The sequence below is a fragment of the Carassius carassius genome, chromosome 3 (assembly GCF_963082965.1).
Source record: "Carassius carassius chromosome 3, fCarCar2.1, whole genome shotgun sequence".
Classification (NCBI taxonomy): domain Eukaryota; kingdom Metazoa; phylum Chordata; class Actinopteri; order Cypriniformes; family Cyprinidae; genus Carassius; species Carassius carassius.
The window spans coordinates 20,330,228-20,350,309 of record NC_081757.1 but is presented as its reverse complement, the minus strand read 5'-3'; the positions used below and the strand labels follow the sequence as shown (position 1 = coordinate 20,350,309).

General features: G+C 36.2%; 1 protein-coding gene across 1 annotated transcript; it reads right to left on the bottom strand.

Moving 5' to 3' along the window:
- Window positions 1-19,908, bottom strand: ncapg2 (non-SMC condensin II complex, subunit G2). Its single transcript, XM_059533276.1, has 27 exons — window positions 19,777-19,908; window positions 19,260-19,350; window positions 18,152-18,340; window positions 17,941-18,055; window positions 15,436-15,593; window positions 15,198-15,332; window positions 15,004-15,098; window positions 14,203-14,359; window positions 13,782-13,874; window positions 13,523-13,648; window positions 12,483-12,662; window positions 11,963-12,115; window positions 11,411-11,633; window positions 11,159-11,253; window positions 7,918-8,091; window positions 7,725-7,795; window positions 7,180-7,333; window positions 6,918-7,094; window positions 4,434-4,544; window positions 3,422-3,550; window positions 2,955-3,054; window positions 2,428-2,621; window positions 2,073-2,213; window positions 1,796-1,899; window positions 1,612-1,712; window positions 380-482; window positions 1-225 (listed from the first exon to the last, which is right to left on the bottom strand). The coding sequence occupies exons 2-27, from the start codon at window positions 19,335-19,337 to the stop codon at window positions 156-158; spliced, it is 3,426 nt and encodes a 1,141-aa protein (XP_059389259.1). The 5' UTR covers window positions 19,338-19,350; window positions 19,777-19,908; the 3' UTR covers window positions 1-155.
- Window positions 19,909-20,082: the final 174 nt, after the last annotated feature.

Genomic DNA, 20,082 nt, shown 5'->3' with positions numbered 1-20,082 from the left:
AAGTTTTAAGCAAGTTTTGTTTATAAAGTGAATGTTCTTGTAATATAGAGTGAAAACATAAAAATATCCAAGACAGTATACAGCTGAGAGAACAAAATAAGAAATAAACGATTTTGTGGCAGTATGCAGAAGCTCGAAACTATTTGCATCCCCATTTAACTGCTTGGTTGCTGGCACAGATTTAGGATATCATTCAGCATCCTGACAGTGGATTCATAGATGGTCCTGAGATTGAGAGATAGAGATAGAGAGAGAGAGATAGAGATAGAGATAGAGAGAGATAGAGAGAGAGAGAGCAAAACACCATGAACAGTTGTACAGCTGTTATTATAAATACTCGGACAGCATGCTTTCACAATATGACATCTAAATCTTTTACCTCTGTATATCTTCAGCGTTTTCAGCAGTGATGTTGTAATAGTTCTGTATTTGTCTGCGTACAGACAAAGCAATTTCCTTCAACTCCACCATAAATGCATCAGCTGTAATGAACAGAGCAGTAGGGTAAAAACTTCATGTATCAGAGGATTTTTTATTCTTTTAGACATTTTAGTCTCTTTTTTCACTTCATATCACTCAAGTTACTTCAAGTCCAACTCCACTGGACTTGATACATGTTTTAGGCTCTATGAAATGAAATCTTTGAGAACGTGTTCAGTTGGATAATTATTATAGAAATTTCTCAAATTCTTACTATCAAGCATTCAGGTGATGGGACTAAATAAAGGCCCTTTCACACCAATGGTGATAACTATAACGATAGCTGAAGTTTTAAGCAAGGGATAATGTACATCCGGCAGGATGATTAGATATGAAATATTGATTTGAGTTGAAATATTTGAAAACAAAGCTTCCGTGAACACAGCAGTTGCGAGTAAGCGGCATATTCAAACTAAATGACATTTAAGGGAAAAGGTGCAGTCAAACCACTTATTACTTATTTCACCTCATAAATAATTAAGACAATAAAAGATTTAAGCCGAAAATCATTTAAAATCTTACCAGTTTGTTAGTTATCTTATAATCCATTACAGCGTACAAAATCAAATCAAAATGGCATCAGCTGTGTTTGTATGAAACGAGAGAGTGAGTCTGTGATAGCAGGATGACATATTAAAACTCTGTCCAAAAATGGTGTACAGTTGTTTAATTATTTTATTAGCTAAACAAATGCAAAGCTTCCACTGAGAAAAACTGTTCCTAGCAAGAGTACAGCGCCAACTTCAGTTACCCAGATAAACCTGTGTTATCTGCTTTTACCGGTTGTTATCGAGGGATAACATACCTCAGAATGTTGCAACTGACCAATCAGAATCAAGTATTCCACAGAGCTGTGTAATAAAAATCATTATAATTTCATGAGAATATGGAAGGCCAGAACACAATTACAGTAGAGATAACACAGAGGAACAATATGACTGGAATCATTTTCTATTTTGTCCACCTGATGATAGTCAGAGCTTGAGCATTTTAAGTGGCAGATGACATTTGCAGTGTGCATATATAGCACGATATTATGGTCAGTTGGTGCAGATGCTAATATAGTTATTGTTATCTTTATTGGTGTGAATGGGCCTTAACAACAACTAAAAATTAGTAACAAAAACTCACATTGTTGGATGATGGTCAGAATGTGCGTAACTGCAGCCCACTGCGTGATACTATCGATGGCCTCTGACTCTATGGAGGAGCTCATTTCAGACAGAAAAAACCTAGAACATACCAGAAAATGATTAGAATTGTTCAATTCGAGTATGAACAAAGGATTTTAGTTCTAGCTGGTGTTTAATGTTACCTGGTAACAGCAGGTGATCTGATCATTACTTTGAGTATGGTGTTCGAGAGAGGTGGAAGGTCATTAACCGTCTCTGGAGTCAACACCTCTTCCACATGAGAGATCTGCATGAAGAAACATCAAAAACTAAACATTTCTTATTCAAATAACTCATTTAAAGATGACATCAGAGTAAAAGAAATGGTTTGAGCTCAAAAGTCTTTCAATTAAAAAGACAAAGGAGAAAGGCCACACAAACATCAAACAGCACAATAAATGAAACTATTCACAGATTTACCTTCTGCAAGGTGCGGCTGATATCAATAATAACTGCTGCACAGAGTGATGAAAAGACTCCGGTCATGAACTCTGACCTCTCAGTTGTAAACGTAGTCACCAGCAAGAAGTCATAGAGAGCTTCTTCAGAAGAGCAACACAACTAAAGATACATAAAGAAAGGCTTTTGAAAATAAAGTGTCAGGAGAAAAATGTCGTCATGCAGAAATGTCAGTCAAATTTTAACAAGACTAAACTGAGTTTAAATATGTACATGTGCAACACACAAACACACACACACACACACACGTTTGTCAAACACATTCAGAAACATCCAGAAATGCAAAGTGTATTTGAGGAAGGTGCTAACACCTCACCTCCTGCCCCTCTTCCTTGTCTTTACGCAGTCGATGAGCTATGATCTCCACAACCTTCTGAAAGATGTTGGTCAAAATGCGGATAGTGAGGGACAGTTGATCTTCCTGATCGTCCTCAGGCTTATGGGAAAGGCAGCCCTGTGCCACCTCAGTAAGCAGAGCGAGTACAGGAGGGATGCACATGTATCCTTTCTCTAAATGAACACACATACACAACAATTGTTATAAAAGCATTACGCTATACAGTGCTGCAACATCAAGATATCAATACCCGGAAGACTAATTCACCATATGTTCAACACAGAACTTATTTTACTAATTAATTGAAAAACCCGTAAGAAAAATCTCAGGGGAACTTGAATGGTGAATGAGTCTTCTGGGTTTTGGCATCACAGATGCAGCACTTGTAAACTTTTGTGGGAAAGTGCTTAAACATGTAATTATATCTTGACTAACACCACAAATCTGTCAGTTTATAATACAATCACTAGGTCCTACATCAGCATAAAGATTTAAGACGTATTCACCTGTCTGCAGGACAGAAGCGACATGCTGCAGTAAGTGGTCTCTGAAATCACCGTCTCCTAAAGAAACCCGCAGCACATCCTTGCACACCGTTAAACAACTCTGACAATGACACAGAAAAGGGAAACATATTATATACAGATAATGCAAAATCTGTGTCTGCACAGATTAGACTTCATGTGTTGTCTATCATTTTCAACAAGGAAAAAACTATTTTAAATATAATAATGTTATATAAAAAAAATAGATTTTTTGCATGTACACTAAATGTTTGTTAGTAGGATTTTTTTTTTTTTTTTTTTTTTTTTTTTTTAAGTTTTTGATGTCTCTCCAAGGCTGCATTTATTTGATCAAAAATACAAAAAAAAAAGAAAAAGGTAATTTTGTTAATTATTATGACAATTTAAATTGACAAATTACCACCACCAACAACAACAAAATCTACTTTCACACTGATCATGCCACTCACTTCTATGGTCTTCCTGCTTAAAGACAATTGCTGTTCACTGCTGGAGCTGGCCAGGAAAGGAAGGACTCTTTTCTCTACCCAGGACACAGAATGCTCCAGAGATTTGAGGAACTCCCGCTCCTCTGGGTACTGTAGGGTCAGAAAGAGGTGCTGATTATGACTTTTATTTGTACAGTCTATGTGAGCTTACAGGCTATACAAGCAACCACTGCTTGATCTGCAGTGAACAAAATCCAAGTCATGTCCAATGAAAACCACATGAACAGTTTAGCATAGGACAGCAATAAAAAAATCAATTCTCTACTGTACAGAGATGCAAACAGGTAAGGTGGAAAAAAGGTGTGAAGATATTTGTTTTACATGCTCATTTGTAGTTACTTTAAGGTAATTTTTACAAATATGTTTTACCTTATATGTCCAAAACTGTAAAAAAAAATTTATAATAATCTTGCAACATAAAAAAAAAAATCAAGATTGAATATATTGTGTCAAAATCCCATTTTACAAAAGATGAAGTGCTAAGCAGGCCATTTATAAGATAATATTGGCCAATTAGACGGCAATGCTGACCTAAAATGCAAAATGTTTGCCCTCTCTCGTCATTGTTCCCACATCTCAGACCTCAAATACAAAACATATTACCCTTTTTAGACATGACCCTTGTAGGACACCCCCTCCAATAAAAACACTTCTCATTGGATCTAAGCAAATTTCATGTGTGACCTATTTTTAGCTTAAAAAAAGTGAAATGTCACTGAAAGGTGAGGAGTTTGCATCTATAATAGCTTGAGATTCTGAGACCTACTTTAACTGCTGAAATGAATTGTGTCATGTTACCTCAGTGCTTGAGAATGCATACTGTAGCTAAATTAAAGACAGACAACTTATTTCCTTTAAACCTCTCTTCACATCTTAACATCCCTTGTGTGAGTATGTTCAGTGGATGTTGGCTTTGTTTGGAGTGTGAAAGACTCAAAGAGTGAATGCAGAGGGGTTACTGCTGTACACTCACTTTGTGTTGAAGATGGATACAGAGTCGGCCATGGAAGATAAAAGCTCTCAGCGCTGTCTCAATGACTGCCACACTGACCTCTGTTCCACTCAGAGAGGAAAACAACAGCGACTGCACACATATACAAAACAGAAATGACAATAGCTCCCAAATGATGGTACATTCTGCAATCAATTCTGAACTAGGCATAAAAGGACCTTAAAACTTTTCCACCAGAAAAACATACCCTCTTTTACAGATCATAGAGGCAGAAAAAATATTATGTAATATCTGAAGGCCTTAGTAAATACAAACTCCCTTGAACAAAACTATTCTAATGTTTTAATTATAATATGCTCCATAGCTACATCCTCAGCCTGTGAGATCGCTGATACAAAATATTATCATGTACATTTATTTACTTAGATTTATAGCCGGAGAGTGAACCAAATCCAGGGTAAGGCTAAAAGCAGCCTAAACTACATATTCAAGTACTTTGAAAAATATTTTTAATATAACTGAATTTGTATTTAACAATGCTTACGGTTCCTCAGTTACATTATCAAAAAACACCTACTTCAGTCTAGCATGAGTTTAATATATATATATATATATATATATATATATATATATATATATATATATATATATATATATACACATACATACACAATACATATACATATATATACATATATATATACACAATATAAAGCCGATATGATTTTTTTTCAATTTTTATTATTAATACTTAAGAAATCTGAAATAATTTGACAGTGGATTCAAAAAAAAAAAAATTGTGTAAAAGAAACATACTTTAGATGACAGTATTTTTAACAAATAAATAAAATATTTAATAAAAAACAAAGCAAACACTGTAACCAACAGGGCACTCAGTATTCTGGGAAGTTTGTGTGCACTGGGAATAATATTTTTCAAATAAACTCAGGGTAACCCTCACTTTTCATACAGCACACAGTGAAAATGACATGATATTAAAATGAGGAAACGAATTACATTCCATTGCATACATTCATTCCTTTGTTGAACCGTTCTATCTTATTATTAGACAGACTTCTATCCATATCAGACAGAACGGTTAACGACGAACAAGATGATGAACAAGAAAAAGAGTGTGAGCACTGTGTGCGCTCAGGCGCTGCCGCTCTCAGCGACATCAAAATAAAAGTCCCACCTCGAACACATCGGCCAAGCAGAAAAACTAATCGGCCGATGTCGATATTTGAAAAATGCCAAATATCGGTCAACCACTAGATAAGAGAATACTTGAGAGAGCAGAATTCCATCAGAGAGTGCGAACTCTGCAACAAAACATGACTCATCTCAACGCATCTGATTGGCCATAGCATTCATAAACTCAATGGAATCGTGTGTGATTGGTTATAATGCACAACTCTGTAAAAATGCGTAAAAAGAAATATGATGAAACAATAGGCCCTAATATTAATTAGATAACAATATTAGCACAATAATAATAAAAATAAAGTAATAACAATAATAAAAATAGTCTAGATATCGTCAAAGGCATCAGCCAAAGTGACAATATCTCTCGTCGATACTTGCTACTAACGTCTATGGGCTCAGAGCACAAGATGGCGCCAGTGAGCTTCAGCAATGCGAGTGTGTGCATACTACCGGTCTTGCGACATTTTCATTTACTGTAAGGGGAAACTTACATACAAAACTTGGCTAGATAGAACTAATTAATGTTTTTCAAATTAAAAAAGCGGATAGCGGTATATTAAAAAGAGAAAACATCCTTCTTACATTATTGTGTACATATGTGTGTAAATTCATTAAGATACCACGCAGATCGAGAATGATTCGTTCTTTCTTCTGTTGATTATGAGGGGATCTCTTCATTCAAACACAAACTACTCAAATCTGCAATACTGTACATTTTTGGAGAGTTGATTTTGTTGTCTGCTATTTATACGATTATAAGGTTTGGGACTGTCAAGCGATTGTTTCGAGACGCTCTGAGATTTCTGCATGTTTTAATAACTAACTGTACAATTTAACAATGTCATTACGGCAGGCTGGCATTAATTAAAAGATCGTGTTTGCATTAGGCTACCTGTGTGGTTTTATTAATATTGGTTTTGTGAAAGATATTGCATAAATAATTATGTATATTTTTACGATTTCTTTTGCATTAATTATCTGATAAAACAAATCTTTGAATTTGTCATGTATTAGCTGTATCCTTTTACAACCGGAAGTATCTATGCACACACTTGCTAGACCGGAAATCCAAGATGGAGGAGATATGCAACTAGGCCATTGGCACAACCCTATTCTATAAGCTCATTAGAGAGCTTTGATTAATACAATAACAACACTGTCATTTAGCTGAACAGCTCAATGCAGCAGTATCTTTACAGCAAGACTGGTAAAAACCTGCAATTAACATATTGACTTCGTAATGACAGTAATACCATGTAAAGAGAGTTCTCTGTAATGGTAATCTTCAAACCTCTGTACCTTCCATTTGTCGAGGGCCTTATGGAGTGGTCTAATCTGATCCAGTGGCAGCGTGAACAGACAGTCTCGGGTTTTAGGGTGCAGGAGTAAATAATCTAGATAGTCTAGGCCCAGATCTGGTTTCGACTCCTCCAGCCCATCAAAATGCACTTTACCAGATGTATCTTCATCACCTTGCTGAGAAGAGAGGGATCAAAGAGGATATTAAAACACCTTAAACACCCTCATGACCCCCACATAAACACTCTAAAAGGACATTTACCGCTCTCACAGGTACGGCCTCCACAAGCCAGTTCTCTATCAGCTCCACAATATGGCTGATCTGCCCCCAGCTACAGAGACACTCTACCGACTGACTGTATGCTGTCACAGCGGTGCCCGCTTTCAGACTCCTTAAGTGAGACATCACTTTACTCCTGCAGAGAGGAACACACAGTCATGCAGTACACCCAGACAGCACTACAGATCGCTCGAAAGCCTTCAAAACACACTCAATCCCACCAGCATTAGAGAACGCCTTTGGATCAAAGAGGAATCAGAATTGGCATTTCGCTTCTGAGCCAACCTGCTGTTCTGGGGAGATGGTGAGACACCATACAGACTGTATAGACACTCAGCAGGAAAGATGATTTTGAAATGCTTTTTTCTTCATTGAACTGCCCTTTGCATGAAAAGCACCCCGAAAAATTTCAATTCAGATTTGTCTCATGTCAAGTTTTCATTTTTAGCTGCACTATTGCTTTAAAATGAGGCATTTAACAATGTGAGCTGCACAGATGGGTAGTTGAGAGGGAGAGTCCTACTAACCTCAGAGCTGGAACGGAAGAGGCAGGAAGTAGAGAGGCTAGAAGAATGAGAGGGGCTTTACACCGTTCCTCCTGCACACACACACATATGCACAAAACTGCATCATGTTGCAACCATATTGCATCAGCTTTAAGGGTGTTCAGCTTTGCTTTTTAAATCGTCCTTTGGTTCTCTGTGTGAATGTACCTCTTACCTGGAAGATTTTAAGATACTGAGGCAGAATTGATGCAAACTTTGACGTGGTGTACTTGAAGGCCTCTTGGTTCGCCATGAGAGATTTCTGAACACTTTTCCACAGAATTACGAGGATCTCCAGAAGGCTGGCCATGGTGGCAGTGTCCTGCACTGAGAGAACATCCTCCAACATCTAGTGACAACGGCAAACATAAACATTACTATTATTATTTTTTAGTATATTTTCCCTTTTTAACTCCATGCCAGCTTGTATGGCTATGTTCATAGGGAAGAGCTAGACGTTATTCAAAATTAAAGCTAAATTATATGTTTAAGATCATTTTTTCTAACAAACTTAAAACTAAATTTGGATTTTATATTACTACTACTATATTATTTATATCCATCTGAACTTCCAAATCATCGCTCGACAGTTTGTTGGATTTTGTGGAAAACATTTGGATGAAATACATTTAATAATATAAATAATAATATAAGTGAGATTCAGTTTGTAAAGAATATCTGACTGTACATACACTACCATTTGAAAGATTTGTATTTTTTTAAGTCATACATAAGTTGTTAATTTTTTTCAGCATGGATGCATGAAATTGACCAAAAGTTCCAAAGAAACCTAAAAAAGTATTATGGTTTTCACAAAAAAACTAAGCAGCACAAATGTTCTCAACTTTAATGAGAAGAAATGTTTCTTGAGCACCAAATCAACATATCAGAATGATCATGTGACACTGAAGTAGAGCCCTGCATGGGCCTCAAATTTAGGCTCTGGCTTGGGCCCAAGGCGCTCAGGCCCTAGCCAGGCCCATGTCTGATAGCTCATCAGAATTACGGGCCGAGCCCATCTGTTTTTCTCCCTTCTCCCAAAACAGCCTACAGTATACTACTATTTCAGCTATTAAAATTGTTCAGTTTTGTGCGTAATGGTAAAGTGGTTATGTTTCGTTTAGTTTTTTCAAAGTTAATTTATAAAAAGCATTTTTTTGTTTGCTGAATATAAGTTATATTATATATAAGTAAGTTTTTAAATAACAACCAAGCAGCCAGCGGTAGACAGTGAGCCTATTTTTGCTCAAGTTAGCCTTCTCAAATCATATAACAATGTTTAAACATTAAAACTAGATAAATGTGTGCTATATCCAATAATTTGTGCGGAGAGTGGAAGCTGAAGCACGCTTTGCAGGACATGGAAGTGCCAGCACGATCACTTCCATTTTTCAGTGGCTACACCATAATTTTTGCTCATGAAGGTAATACATCATTTGTAACAATAAAGGGTCTACTTTTATTTGTGTGCACTCACACAATATAAACGAAATGTTGTGCTTTTATAAAATAAAGAAAACAAACATGATGTGCTTTCTTTTGCCTCGTCTTTAACAGGAGCTCTTCACAAAAATAAAACGTGAAAACATGCCTCACAGACATGATAAATATATCTATAGAAAGTAGGGCTGGGACAACGCGTCGAGGTCATCGATGACGTCGACGCAAAAAATACGTCGACGCAAAATATGCGCATCGATTCGTCGACCTGTTTTTATTTCTCTAAAAAAACGTTTGCAAAACGTTTACTTTATGTGCGCTGAATATACGTGATGGCCGGATCAACATTCTGTCCAACGTTATATAACCAATCCAGGGGTTTTTCTGCATTGATCTTTTTTTTTTGGCGGCTGTCAAAGCCTTATTTGATCGGTGAGTGACAGTGACAGGGCGCGTACGAGAGAGAGCCCCGGCTGCGCGCGCACTCACAGTCGTCAAACAACACGAGCGCTTCTTGCTCTCTCCCTCCCTTGTGCATATTAACCAAAATCATTAGACACGATAGAAAAAGGGCGGAATGCCAAAGTTTCACGTGGAGCATTCAGAGATTTTTTTTCTCCATGACAGGCTGCTGGCTCCCACTGTTAATTTATTTATTTTTTTTTTTGGAAAAGCACTCTCTGTATTAGCTTAAAGCCCTCAAGTTTACATTTACATACTGTATTCTTTCAATTGCTCTAAACAAGTATTTTGGGTGACCTTTTTTATTGAATACTAGACATCAAGTTGTTGTTATTTGAAAGAATAACAACAACTACATCTGAAAGAACTTCTTTTTTCAGTAAGCTAGGCCCTATGTGTTCAGTAAGCTTGTTTCAGTGAGCTATGTGTTTTCAAGGTTTTATTGAATGCTATCTCTATACAAGTGCAAAGTAATGCATTCTTAGTCAGTCTTTTATTTTGTAATTTTAAGAGCAATAAACATATATTGCAATGTTAAGGAATTGATGTTTTTTTCATTCAGATATGTAAATCAACATGTATAAATTGTTAGTAGTCAATTAATGGGGAGATAATCGAAATCAAATCGGTCTGAAAAATTAATCGTTAGATTAATCGATGCATCGAAAAAATTATCGCTAGATTAATCGTTTAAAAAATAATCGTTTATCCCAGCCCTAATAGAAAGCTTTAAATTACAACTTAACGGAAAAAAAACCCCACAAAAAAAACTTTTTTTTATAATCATAATCAGTAAAGATGCACTTCTCTCTAAAGGTGAGTCTAATGCGGAGATGGCGAGTCAGGATCTGCAACTTCATCCTTGTGACACCGACTCAGCAACCACTAATTTATTAATAAATAATTCAAATATCTCCTTAGTATTTCCCCTGACACATTTATGGTAATTACTTTTGCCTGTGCTTATAGTTTGCATTTGAACAGAACTGTTCAGCTGTGCTGATGGCTCGCACCATATAGGCTGCTGCAGGCAGGACAATAAACACCGTGGAGTCGCTCACAGTTGCGATAGCACGATCTCGTGTTGTTTCCACCAGTGCAGAATTTATTTTGTTTATCACTAATTGATGGATGTCTAAAATATGAAATTAAGGAGAAGCCCGCATTTAAACTACAACATGAAAATTGGCCCAAAGCCCACCTGAGGGGCGTAAAAAGTCAGGGGCCGTCGGGCTCGGGCTGAAATGCAGGGCTCTAGTAATGACTGCTGAAAATTTAGCTTTGCCATCAGAGAAATAAATAACTTTTTTAAATAGATTATAATAGAAAATACTCTTTTAAACTGGAAACCTTTTTTTTTTTTTTTTTTTTTTTTTTTTTTACAATATTACTGCTTTTACTGTATTTTTGATTAAATAAATTCAGCCTTGGTTTACATAAGACTTCTAAAAAAAAAATAATAATAATAATTACTGACCCCAAACTTTTACACAGCTGAGCATAGCAAGTCTCACCGTGCTGTTTTCTTTATTGCTAGATGTTATTTCATCATCTCCTGCATTTTGAATGCACACATTCAGGCACTTTCGGGTCACTAGCATCAGCTTGACTACAAAGAGAAAGCACTGTGAGTTTACATTGACATTTCTAAAAATGACACATACTGTACATCCAAATGTCAAAACTAAACCCTCATAAGTCAACACACAATATAAAACAGAATTCGTATTTAAGAAAGCTTACTCGGTAATCCATAGCAATCTAACCTATATTAGCAGGAGCCGTGTACAGATAAGCATGTTGGTAAAACTTTCGAGCTGCCCCAGGGTTTGTCTGAATCAGGGTGACACATCGCTCGCACCAGACAGTCTCTGGTTGGTTGACTGGAAAGAAGGAGTTGAACAGGAGGTTGACGATTCGCTTGGAAACTGGAGAAGAGTCCATTTCCAATCGAGCCAACAGGTGCTCCAGGGAACAAACTTTCCAAAACTGTATCATGGCAAAGTGGGAAAAAACAGGCAAACAATTAGTATGCTAATGCTTTGTATTAACTTTTTATATTTTTATAATAACATTTTAACTCAAAGGACAGCAAATTTGGTGAAAGAACAAATAAAGTGTCAAACAATGTCAATGTAATTTTACATTTACATTAAGTCATTTAGCAGTAGCTTTTATCCAAAGTGACTTATAAATGAGGACAATGGTAGCAATCAAAATCAACAAAAGAGCATATGCATGATATGCAAGTGCTTTGACAAGTCTCAGTTATAGCTTGGAAGGGCTCAGAATGTGATTTAAACATTTATTTTTCTTACCTTGGCTGCCCGTACAGCCTTGATCTTGAGTAGCATGCCCACAAAAGCAACACGCACCTTTTCAGAGCTGTCATGGAGGCTACTCTTCAGAGCAGGCAACAGTTTTTCCATGAGTGGATGACTTAAACTGTTATCCAGAATTATAGATATGCACTGCAGAGCAAACACACAGGTTTTAAAACTGATGATGGAAAATAGTTAAAAAAATATATAAAGTTCGAATGACCTGTAAACATATTCATTTAAAATGAATATGCTAAACTCTAAACTTTTAACTAATGATTTGGTAAATTGATTTGGTAATTCCCTTTAAAAATCCTTTTATGGTTTGAAACTCCTAAATGACTAAATCAAGCTAAAAATCACTCAGTGATTCAAGACAGTGACCTTTCTCAAGCTGTAAATGGCTTTAAAATTGCATTCCACTGCAAAACTGGAAAGATGTTAAGCAATTGCTCCCCATCACTCTCTAATCACTTTGCTCTTTTCTCAAGTGGCTGATAGATGGTTGGGCTTTTACCATGAACACAGAGCATCGGACATCTGGAGAGCTTGTGTCATTAGCCAGCTGCAGGATGAGCTTCTCCAGTAGGTCAGTGATGACCGTGGAAGGGATGACCTCCCAGCAACGACCCAGGACAGAACATACACCCAGCACTGCAGAAGATCTTACGAGGGGCTGTGGGTCATCAAGAAGAGCCTATAGAGACAGAAAGGGTCAATTTCATAGCCATTAAAGCTACTATCTTTTATATTAATTTTAATCTGAACTACAACATGCCCTAGAGTTGTGATTCTTAATTGTACATTCACACTTTACATTAGGGCTTCATTGGTTAATATTAGTTAATTAATTAGTCAACATAAACTGCCAATGAAAAAATCCTTCTGAACATTCATTAATCTCAGGTATTCCAATATTTAATAACACGTTGTTACAATCGAAAGTTGCAACTGTGTTATTTAATGAGCTGACATGAACTAAGAGTTTTTTTTTTTTTTTTTTTTTTTTTTAAAGATTATTAACTTCTGTAGCAAATGTAGCTAAATGTGAGCAATTAATCGCAACAGGAAAATTTGATACCGGCATATCCCTAGACGACTGCTATGTTTATTATTACATCCAACAACCGTGAAACCATGAAACAATGACCGAATGACTGTTCACAGTTTACTCAGGATGGGTCTAAGGTAAAACGCCAATCAACAATCATGGGAGGGGCCTGGGTCTTTGTGAGTTCACACAGACAGGCATCTAAGAATGGCTAGATATGAGAAAGGAGAAATTATTTAACGAGAATAACTGATCTATAATGAGATCTTTATCATTATAGGATGGTTGTGTACACACACTGCCAACAAACATTACAGTTCAAACAACTTGTAAAGTGCATGTCGCATCCGATGACCCCTTTAAAGACTTTTTTTATTCTCTAAAAATAAAGAAATACGTCTGTAACCAAGGCCACTGAAAACAAAATGGGTGTACACTAATGCAATCCATTTACACACACAGAACACTTACAACATACTGATAATGCACAATAATGCAAGACATACAAACAGTAAATCGAGTTGTTTCTGAACAGCCTGGTCCACCATCTCACTGCTCATGCTGGGGTCATGGATGGGAAAAGCCTCAGTGAAGAGCAGTGTGGAATTGGCACGAACCTCAGCATTGGTGGCCTGTTGAAAACGATTAAAAACATGTCTAAATGAACATGGGGATATACTTCAAAGCACCAAATTTAGTCTTGCACAACATGTTTAAAATAAAAGCAAAATAAAACAACACACTGTCAACTGATTTATGATCTACCTTTAATGCTTTCCACAGAATTGGCTTGTAGAGCCTGTTCAGCATCTCATCGACACCTTCTCGGAACTTCTGCTTGTGGAAATATGTAAGGATCTATATGCAGAGACAGGGACAATTTTTCACTTACAGTGAAGAATTAAGTTTACAATTTCACATCACTAAATTATCTGTTCCATTTGTCAAATCTCCAGTGTAAGTAGCAAGCTTTCTTGTTATTATTTATCTTATTTATTATGAATTGTTGTGAATTGTAATTTTCCAAGTAAAAAATTAAAAACATTCTGCCTTGGTGAGCATAAAAGGCTTCTATTAAAAACATTAAAACATCTTACCGTCCCTAAACTTTTGAAAGTTACTGAACGTTAACAAATTCACATTTAATTAACCACTTCACTGAAATAAAGATGAAATAGTCTGTGACCTGTCTGACTTTGCTGTGTACAGGTGAGTTTCTATGCAGTAGCATAGCATGCTGCATTAGGTCCTGAATGCAGGTGGACTCAATCTCCTCCAGGAAAGAGCCTGATGCCTTTCTCCATGCTCTGAAGTAAATCTCAGCTACATGGACAGACAAAGCTCTATAGGTAGATCGGAAGAAAAAAAGATTAAAATAAATAAAAAAAATACCAGATCAAATGGAACAAATGCACAGTGTACTTTGATAGCACAGAGACCACTCTAACACTGCTTGTCTGATTAATATATGTGAAGATACTACAGAACCGTCTTGCTTGGCTTGTTATAATAAGCACAAGTTTTGTGTGAAGAAAATGAGTCTGTGTGAGTGATAACCTGATAACTCCCATAATCAAGCAGCGTCATGCAATTTATACACCAAATATGTGAAGTATCATTTCATTTAATATTTTTAAAGGTGCACTGAGTAATTTACCCACTAAAAAGCATTAAAAAGATACATCCCAAATGACAGTCAAGTCCACATAAAGTCCAAAAATGCAAGTCAGTATTCCTGACTCCCATCTTGATATCACATCTAGAAAACTAAAAAAAAAAAAATCTTGGTAGGCATTTAATGTACATACACATAAAATAAACTTCCATTGTTGTAGCTGCTATACTTAACGTCTATACTTTGAGTGTAGCAGGTTTTCAGATTCACATTACTACAAATGGTGTTTCACCCTCATATTGTCCCTTAATCAAATTTACAGAGTGCACCTTTAAGCATTATAAAACAACAGGTCATGAGTGTTTGAAATACTTTGGGAAAAACTGCAGCTGATTCTTAATAGTTTCATGAATCATCCGAATGAAGTTGTCGTTCCAAGAAAAAAGGAAGGCAAGGAACCGCTTCCCCTGAAAAATTAGCAATAACCAGAGTTATATAAAAATGATCAATGACAAGTAGAAAATAATGTCTCGAATGTATGCTCCCACAGACACATCTACACAAACCTCTTCTTGTTTAATATGAGAGGGCCTGAAGAAACACTGGAGGAGAGGATCGATGACCTGCTGCCCTTTCTCAGATGCAAAGTCCACACTGAGAAGCACCTCTCGTAGAGTACAGAGCCTTCTGAGCTCACTGACCTGGGAACATACCCAAAACACATAAACATTTCTCATCCACCATTTAGAATATTAAATGATCTGCCAGTTTATATTTTATAATGATATAAAGTGGTTCTATTACCGGTTTCTCAAGTGTAACAGTGTTCTCCAAACAGACAAGGAAAGCAGTCCAACCAAGCTCCTCCTTCCCTTTTAGATCCTGCCTCCACCAGCATTCAAACAGCCAATGAATAGCCTGCTGGAGGGGAGTGTGGGACAGTGGCAAAGCACTCTCTATACCTGGAATAAAGGACAACAATGGAGGAAATATATTCTACACTGTATTTAAGAAGAATTTGAATTATGAAGCTTTTTGAAGTGAACAAAGGTGATGTGAAATGACAAAAATTGTATTAAGTAAGATTACATCTGGATTTAACCTATTACATTAAAAAAAATATATTATTATTACTTTATTCATCAAGGATGCATTATGTTGACAAAGTGACAGAAAATACATTTATGTTGCAATACAAATACTTCTATTTCAAATAAATGCTATTATTTGGCAAAGAACCAAAGTTTCACTTTTCCACAAAAAATATTAAGCAGCATGACAGTTTTCAACAATGATAATAATAATTATAAATATTTTCTTGAGCAGCTATTCAGCAGATTTATTTTCAAAGAATCGTGCGACACTGTAGACTAGAGTAATGGCTTAAAAAAAACAACAACAAAAAATTGATTGCATATTTACTGTATTTTGGATCAAATAAATGCAGCCTTGGTGAGCATGAGACTTATTAAAAACATTTAAAAAAAATAAAAAACTTAAGAACTACTTTATAGTAGTATAAGTGGACATTTGTTATAAATCTTACCTTTCTATAAATATATACAAGGCCTGAATTTCATTTTGGAAATTGGTGGGGAATTCCCCATTTAGGTGACTCTTACGGATTTTTTTTTATTTGAGGGAGGAGTTGGGGATATTTTTAGACATTTTTAAATTACAATCATCTAATTTAAACATGTTCTGTCATGCAGTGTATTTGTGTTTTACAATGTATAATGTTTCTTGATTCATATTTTTATTATGAGGAATTTACTTACAAAGAACTTTCGATTTTAAACTTTAAAATTAATTATAAAGTGCCCCTACTGTGCCTTTTCGAATATCACCTTTCATGCAGTGTGTCATGTAGCTTTATGTGAACATAAACTATCTGCGAAGCTGTTAAGCCGACAGTGCACGATAAATAAAGAAAAAAAAGTGGCCTAACAGAATCGCCTGAGCGAGTCGTCAGAAATTCGAATCTTATTCTGTTACGGCTCTACGTCACAAAGTAACATATTTGCATAATTTCCGCCCATGTTCTACGCCACCAACTTGCCGGTCCACTAACAGTTAAAAATTTTTGTGTGGTTAACATCACGTTGAGAAGACGCTGTATCCTACGCTGTGAGAGAAAATTTGTTTTATCACATCTTATAATTACCACAAACTTGTTTACATTTGACACTTACCACTGAAATGTCCTGCTCCAGTCGTGCTTGTGAATCAGTCTCATGTCAATCAGCCAGTTCAACCGTTTCATTATCAGACTCAGGCTCAAGTTTGTAAGCTACAATCCATACCTTCTTTTCTATGTATCGACAAGTCTCCAGGGCTGTCATTCCGTCATGGCAATGAGCGTTTCATTTCCAACACGCGCTGTACACATTAGACCAATCCAGAGCCAATATCTACAGCTCTGGACTGATCACAGAGGACTGCACCATCTGACCAATCACAGCAGTGAGGGCTCATGGAAAGGAGGGGTTTAAAGAGACTGATTCTTTGAACTGCTTCGCATGAGTTGTTTACGAATAATTTAGAAATGAGGTCAAATTAAATCGAGAATTTTTTTTACATTTTTAAATTTTTCAAGAAAACGAATGTGTTTTTTGACCTTGCATGTAAACCTGTTTTAAGAGACTCATTAAACAATATTAGCAACCTTAAAATGGCATAATAGGGGCACTTTAACTAAAAAAAGACAAGTAAACAGTCAGTAATAAAATAAGAACAAATAAATGAAAAGCAATGGGTTGAATAATGTTGAGTAGAAATCGACTGTGTTTACGTGAATACTCATCACTTTGACATAATTTTGTCTGAATTCAGCAATTCACACACAATAAGGCTCAACACAAAACTCATTTCTGTAGTTGCATGCTGTTTCAGATGCGGATCTGTGTGCGCGCTTTGGGTGTAAGCTCAGAGAAAGTGTCTCACAGAGAGAGTACTGAATTGAGTGAGTTCTCTTTGGCGTCATCTTGCTCACTGCACAGACTGAGAAGCATTTGAAAATGATAGGCTACGTTCTATAATCTGTCCGGAACGTCTTTCACAATTAAATATTTTTGGGAATTTCCCACGTTAATGAGTAGAATTATGCACCCAAACTGAAATTCAAACTCTATAAGCATGTATTTGTGTATATATATATATATATATATATGGTTGTATGTATAAATATGACATAAAATCTGATAAAATTATTAAGCATTCACAAACAGTTTAAAGTCAGATTACATTTTAAGAAACAAAAAAAAATGTAAAAGTCAATACTTAGATATTTAATGATTTACCAGTACTTACAGTTTAGCGTCTGAGCACATTCGAGAAGAGAAGTATAGTTGTCATTTTCCTGCAAAATGTCTACAGAGACTGTAGAAACAATCGTAACGCCCTCTATTACTGCCATTGTCTGTATCTGAAAAGGAAACAAGAACAAACCACCTGTCATTTTGACACATTCCCTAAAACTGCTCTTGGTTTACGGCCTCTTTCGAAGCATTAGCAGTTTTACCTGTTCCTCAGATATCTCCACCTCCATGTCACCCGCGTCCTCCTCGGCTCCTGTGATCCAGCGCTCTGGAGGGTGAGCGATGAGGCTGTGCTGCAGCAGCTTCAGCTGTCTCTCCCACAGCTCCTGCCTCTGACTCCTCTGCAGCTCCGGCAAAACCTCCGCCAGGTCAAACGGATCCGCTCCATCCTTCTGTAACACAAACAGCAATGAACGGGATGATCTTCTGAATAATACAGACTGGTGTTTTAGCTCCTTCTATGTCCTTGATTTCAATGGTAGCTTGGAAGTCTGAATGACGTAGACTTTTTGCTTCTTTATTCTGAATGTAAACTCGATACATCTAAGAAACTACTGCATCGTAAAGTCAAAATACAAGGTCTTGTTTGTCTTTTGTTCTCTTTAGTTATTTGAACAGTTAAAACATGTATCCAGTGTAATTTACCTGAAGCAGATTACAATATGTACAATGCCTTGTGAATAAGAAGTGTGAATACTTAAAAAGAATTGACTCAAACTGAATGTAATGTTTCTAGACACTTAACTTCATGTTATTTTTAATTAAATGCAATTAGTACAATGCAAGTAGTAAATGTTATTTCATAATTATTTATATTGTCTCTATTATTGTTGTTTCTACAACATTCTTATTTCTATTGTGCAACATGTTTAAAGTGTACGGTCAAATGTACTGACAAAAATTTATAGTAAACAAAATTTTAATGTAGTTTCTATTGAAAAGTTTTGTAGTTAAATATATTTCTAATGTTAAATTTGCAATTTAATACATTTTCTTATGTAATATTGAATAACTCACTACAAATAAAATTAAAACAAGTAGGTGTTTTAATATTAGACAACTCAAATAAAGTGCTTCTTTAAAGCATGTCAAAGTAAATTGTGCACTTAAGTGTGTTAAGTAACATTCATGAAAATATAATCTCAAGTAATCTTAAATGGTCTGTTGTTTATATTACTACTTTATTTGCAAGTACAGTTTTTATGTAACGTTACTTCAGAAGTACACGTGCACATTCATTAACAGTTTGTTTTTACATTAAACTGTATTGAGTGACACGGACAGAGAGCGCTGGTTGTAAACATGACTCACATGCAATCCGATGAAGGTCAGAAAATCCTGGACGTGCTCATGATGGAAAGACTCCAGAAATTGCTTTCGTTTCGACATCTCGCTTACAGTCCTAGCAGACAGAAGAGAAAGAGAAACACAATTACTACCAGAGCCGTTGAGAGAGACGGCTCTGATTACTGCGCACTTCGGCGAGTAACACTTAAATTTTATTTTATGTTTGTGTCCCTTCACAGCAAGAGCGTAGAACCAAATGTTGGGCCCCAGTCACACATCCAACGGAGTGGGCTTCTCACAACACAACGCCTCATCAATCATCATAGTATTAATAATAATATTAGTAATAATACAAATCAGTATATCATTATAGACCCCTGTTACTCAGTTCCACTATTAACGTTAACATTACCCCTGTCCGACGCCCCAGTTCACAAAATGACGTTATGTATGCAACCGCGCAAGTATTAATATAACAGTAGTTTCGACACGGAAGCTCATATAACAGCACATTACAAATATATTTTTCATCGGAGCAAACCTGTCAGGTTGTTACCACACAGAAGATCCTCAGAGATACTCGCTCCGTCCGTTTCAATGTTTCCCCGCTCAAAATTAAAGAAGCGTCATGACGTCAGGCGTAACGTTTCATCCGCGGCGTGCTGATGTGACATCGCCACCTGCTGTATGGGAGATGGACGCGCTAGAGTTTAAATGCAACCATACATATATACACAGATATGTATATATCTATGAAATGCAATGCGTTGATCGATATATCTATTAAACATCTTTTCTAAATTCTGTATAACGTTATTCATAATTCTTAACACGCATCAAGTGCTAC

Bases quoted from the DNA above. Each gene is read 5' to 3' on its own strand.
- ncapg2 (XM_059533276.1), bottom strand. From the start codon at position 19,337: ATGTCGAAACGAAAGCAATTTCTGGAGTCTTTCCATCATGAGCACGTC. The intron at 4,545-6,917 runs GTACAGAGGTTT...ATATGTGTGCAG, and splicing joins AGGCCCTCGACAAATGGAAG to TCGCTGTTGTTTTCCTCTCT. The intron at 483-1,611 runs GTGAGTTTTTGT...TGTTCATTACAG, and splicing joins TCTGACCATCATCCAACAAT to CTGATGCATTTATGGTGGAG.